We start from the raw sequence: 3575 nt of genomic DNA on the forward strand, positions 1-3575 counted from the left end.
ACTTGCTTTGATGGCACGCATGAAAAAGGAATCTGTGAACTCAAGTAGATTTCTCAGTGGCCACTGGCTCTCGTTGGTTAGCACGAGGGACTGATTTGCATATGGTGGGAGTGTCCTGAGCCAGCAGTGGGATGAATGACTTGTTCAAGTCAGATAGCAATAAGGCATAGCACTCAGCAGAGGTCTGCGCTGCTCAATGCTCAAAATGCCGAGGTTACTTGAGCTGTCACTCTTCCTGCCATAAGTAGAAAGTGCTGGACTAGGACATAAACATGTTCAACAGCAGACACCCCAGCCTTAGCAAAAGAGGAGGAATATGGGTAAGTTTTCATTTTACAGACAGAATTCACTTTGACACAACTATATGTAGCTTTTATGAGACTGTGAATACTATTTTATATCACTAGAGCAGACATGACTAGTTCTGCTTCCTCTTTTATTCTCATGCTTTATTTCATGGTTTAAACTTGTGCAAATAAGCCTTAAACTATCAACAAATCTAATTCCATACATTAATTTATTCAAATGATAATTATAATGTGAGTTAATTGTGATGATTATACGTCAGATCATTGTTGCAGATGTCCACAGAGCTCTGCACCTGCTAATTTAACTAAATACTAATGTTCACGCTGAGTAATAATATGCCAAAAATCCCTCATTTTGCATATATCGCTCAGTTCTGCAACACTTTTATTAAACTGAATTATCTTTAATTATCTTGTATTGCAGGGATTGTGCATCCTCTTGCTTTACACCAGCCCTCTTTCCTGTTTTGCAAATTTCAGCCACGCAAAAGAGCTGGTCTATAAGATAAAGGAGGGATTACCCAGGGGGACCTTCATAGGGGCCATTGGAGTAGACTTAAATTTGGATTTCACTGTGGAGCCCCCCTTTGTGTTCAGTCTCCCGCAAAAGAAGGTCAGCGGACAGTATGTGAGCCTCAATAACACCACCGGGGAGCTTTACACATCTGCTACGGAGATTGACAGGGAGACCCTCTGTCCTGATAACTCGGAGGGCCAGGGCTGCACCCTCTCGCTGGATGTGTTTGTGTTGCCTCAGCAGTACTTTCAGCTCGTCAAAGTAAAGATCTTTATCGAGGACGTGAATGACAACAGGCCAAAGTTCCCCGTGGATGAGATCTCTATGTCTGTCCCAGAAAACACACCCATCAATGCTCGTTATGCGGTGGAGCAGTCAGCAGTTGACCCGGACCTGGGTCTTTACGGAGTGCAGACCTACTGGCTTGTTAATGACTTTGGCGTGTTCACACTGGACGTGGAGGAGAATGAGGGCGGTGAGCTGACGCCCTTCCTTATCGTGACAGAGGCTTTGGATAGAGAGACCCAGGCTGAATACATCACAGACATCATCGCAGAGGATGGAGGGACCCCTCCTCTGCTCGGAGCAGCTACTTTAAAAATTGTCATCACAGATGTGAATGATAACTGCCCCCAATTCACAGAGTCACAAATTAATGTCACTCTGCATGGGAATACGACCAAAGAGGCACATTTGGCACGTCTGCATGCTTTTGACCCTGACCTTGGTGCTAATGCTCAGATCAGCTATGCTTACAGTGAACGTGTGCCAAGGGACACCAGGAGCTTGTTCCATTTGGACAGAATCACAGGGGTGATCAAGCTAGCAGGGAAAATAGACACTGGCACTGCCACGTTTTACAAACTCACCATTCTGGCCAATGGACCTGGTTGTATCCCTGCAGTTGCCACTGTTTCTGTCCATATCATCAAAGTTGTTACAGGACCCCCTGCTGTCATACCCAGATACATAGCACCAGAAAAGGATGGTGTGGTGACAATAAAGGAGTCTGAGCCGGCGTTTTCTCCGATTGCTTTTTTTACAGTCAAAAATGTTGGCAGGAACCAAAGGGTGGACTGTTACTTGGAAGGGAACGGCCCATTCAGGCTCGGCCCCTATCAGCTGCTCAAGAATGAATACCTGCTGGAGACTACAGAGCCTTTGGACTACGAGAAGACACAGGAGTACGAGCTCATTGTGGTTGCTAAGAATGCTCGAGATGTTGTAATAAAGACTTTCCTTAAGGTGCAGGTGTTGGATGAGAATGATAACGCCCCGGTGTTTCAGCAGTCTTTGGTGGAGATATCAGTGGAGGAGAACAATCCACCGAATACCTTTCTGACCCAGCTCCAAGCCACAGACCAGGACAGCGAAAGCAGAGGGGAAATCATCTATCTCCTTGGAGGTGACGCCCCAGGGATCTTTGTCGTGGATCGTGTGACAGGCGTCCTGACCGTGACAACGTCGCTAGACCGTGAGGAGAAAGAGACGTACCGGTTCATAGTGAGAGCGGTGGACCAGGGGACACCCAGGAGGGAGTCCATTGCAACTGTGGTGGTGTGCGTGCAAGACCGCAATGACAACAGTCCACGCTTCATCAATAAGGACTTCACATTCTTTGTGCCGGAGAACTTCCCAGGGTACGGTGAGATCGGGGTCCTCTCTGTGACAGATGCTGATGCTGGGGAGAACGGTTGGGTGGCCCTTTCCATCCTCAACGGCAGCGACATCTTCATGATAGACACAGGCCGAGGGGCTCTGAGGGCCAAGACGTCACTGGACCGTGAGCAACAAGGGACGTACCAGCTGTGGATTGAGGCCGTCGATGGTGGGGAGCCTGCTCTTTCCTGCGTTACTATGGTGACCGTGCTGTTGTTGGATGTAAATGACAACCCTCCCATTGTCCTCTTCCCCCAGTCCAATCAGTCTTACATGCTGGTACTACCCAATACACTACCTGGAACATCAATCACAGAGGTCTACGCTGTGGATAAGGATACAGGCATGAATGCTGTGATCGCCTATAGTATCATTAAGAGGAAAGGCGGCGAGCCGGGGTCATTCGCCATTGACCCAGAAACTGGAAATATCACATTAAAGAGGGAGCTCAGCAACCGGGGCCTTTACAGCCTCCTGGTGAAGGTCAGTGATCACGGTCAGCCCGAACCGCTTTACTCGACAGTAATGGTTAACTTCTTTGTCAACGAAACCGTGAGCAACGAGAGCTACATCCAGAGCCTGCTGACCAGAGAGGCTGAGATTGAGGTAGAAGAGAGGCCGTGGTACAAAGGCCAGATGACAGAAGGGCCTGAGAGGTATGAGTTGTTCCCCTGTCAGCCTGTCCTCATTGCTCTTTCAGTGACATGTCTGGGGCTGCTCTTCACAGTCGTTACACTGACATCTTACATATGCTGCAGGAGATTTAAAAAGCAGCGAAAGAAAAGATCAGAAGTGGAGATTCCTTTAAAAAGGAAGAATGACTCGATGCAGGTTGTGAACAGAAAGCTCAGGCAGATCTCAAACATCTGATACTCAGTTGTCCACACATCCAAAACCACCACTGTTTACATGAATGTTTACAAAACCCACTGTGAGAAGTGTAGTTCTTCCATGACGTTGCTCGTTTTGCTTTCGTCTTTTGACTGTTATCCAATACAGCGTGATTTAACGTATATGGGATGACTTTCTGTCATTAAAAGAGGCACACTGTCATTCTCTATTCTGCTTTTATAATATCTATAAACAATGAC

The 3575-nt window shown here is 47.2% G+C and overlaps 1 protein-coding gene across 1 annotated transcript; it reads left to right on the forward strand.

Annotated features, from left to right (window-relative positions):
• Positions 1 to 208: 208 nt before the first annotated feature.
• Positions 209 to 3354, forward strand: LOC125903386 (protocadherin-20). Its single transcript, XM_049600291.1, has 2 exons — positions 209 to 320; positions 733 to 3354. The coding sequence occupies exons 1-2, from the start codon at positions 273 to 275 to the stop codon at positions 3352 to 3354; spliced, it is 2670 nt and encodes an 889-aa protein (XP_049456248.1). The 5' UTR covers positions 209 to 272.
• Positions 3355 to 3575: the final 221 nt, after the last annotated feature.

This window comes from Epinephelus fuscoguttatus, linkage group LG2 (assembly GCF_011397635.1).
Source record: "Epinephelus fuscoguttatus linkage group LG2, E.fuscoguttatus.final_Chr_v1".
Taxonomy (NCBI): Eukaryota; Metazoa; Chordata; class Actinopteri; order Perciformes; family Serranidae; genus Epinephelus; species Epinephelus fuscoguttatus.

Excerpts from the sequence above, each read along its gene's own strand:
- LOC125903386 (XM_049600291.1), top strand. The coding sequence starts at position 273 with ATGTTCAACAGCAGACACCCCAGCCTTAGCAAAAGAGGAGGAATATGG. Across the intron at positions 321-732 it reads GCAAAAGAGGAGGAATATGG|GGATTGTGCATCCTCTTGCT; the intron begins GTAAGTTTTCAT and ends CTTGTATTGCAG.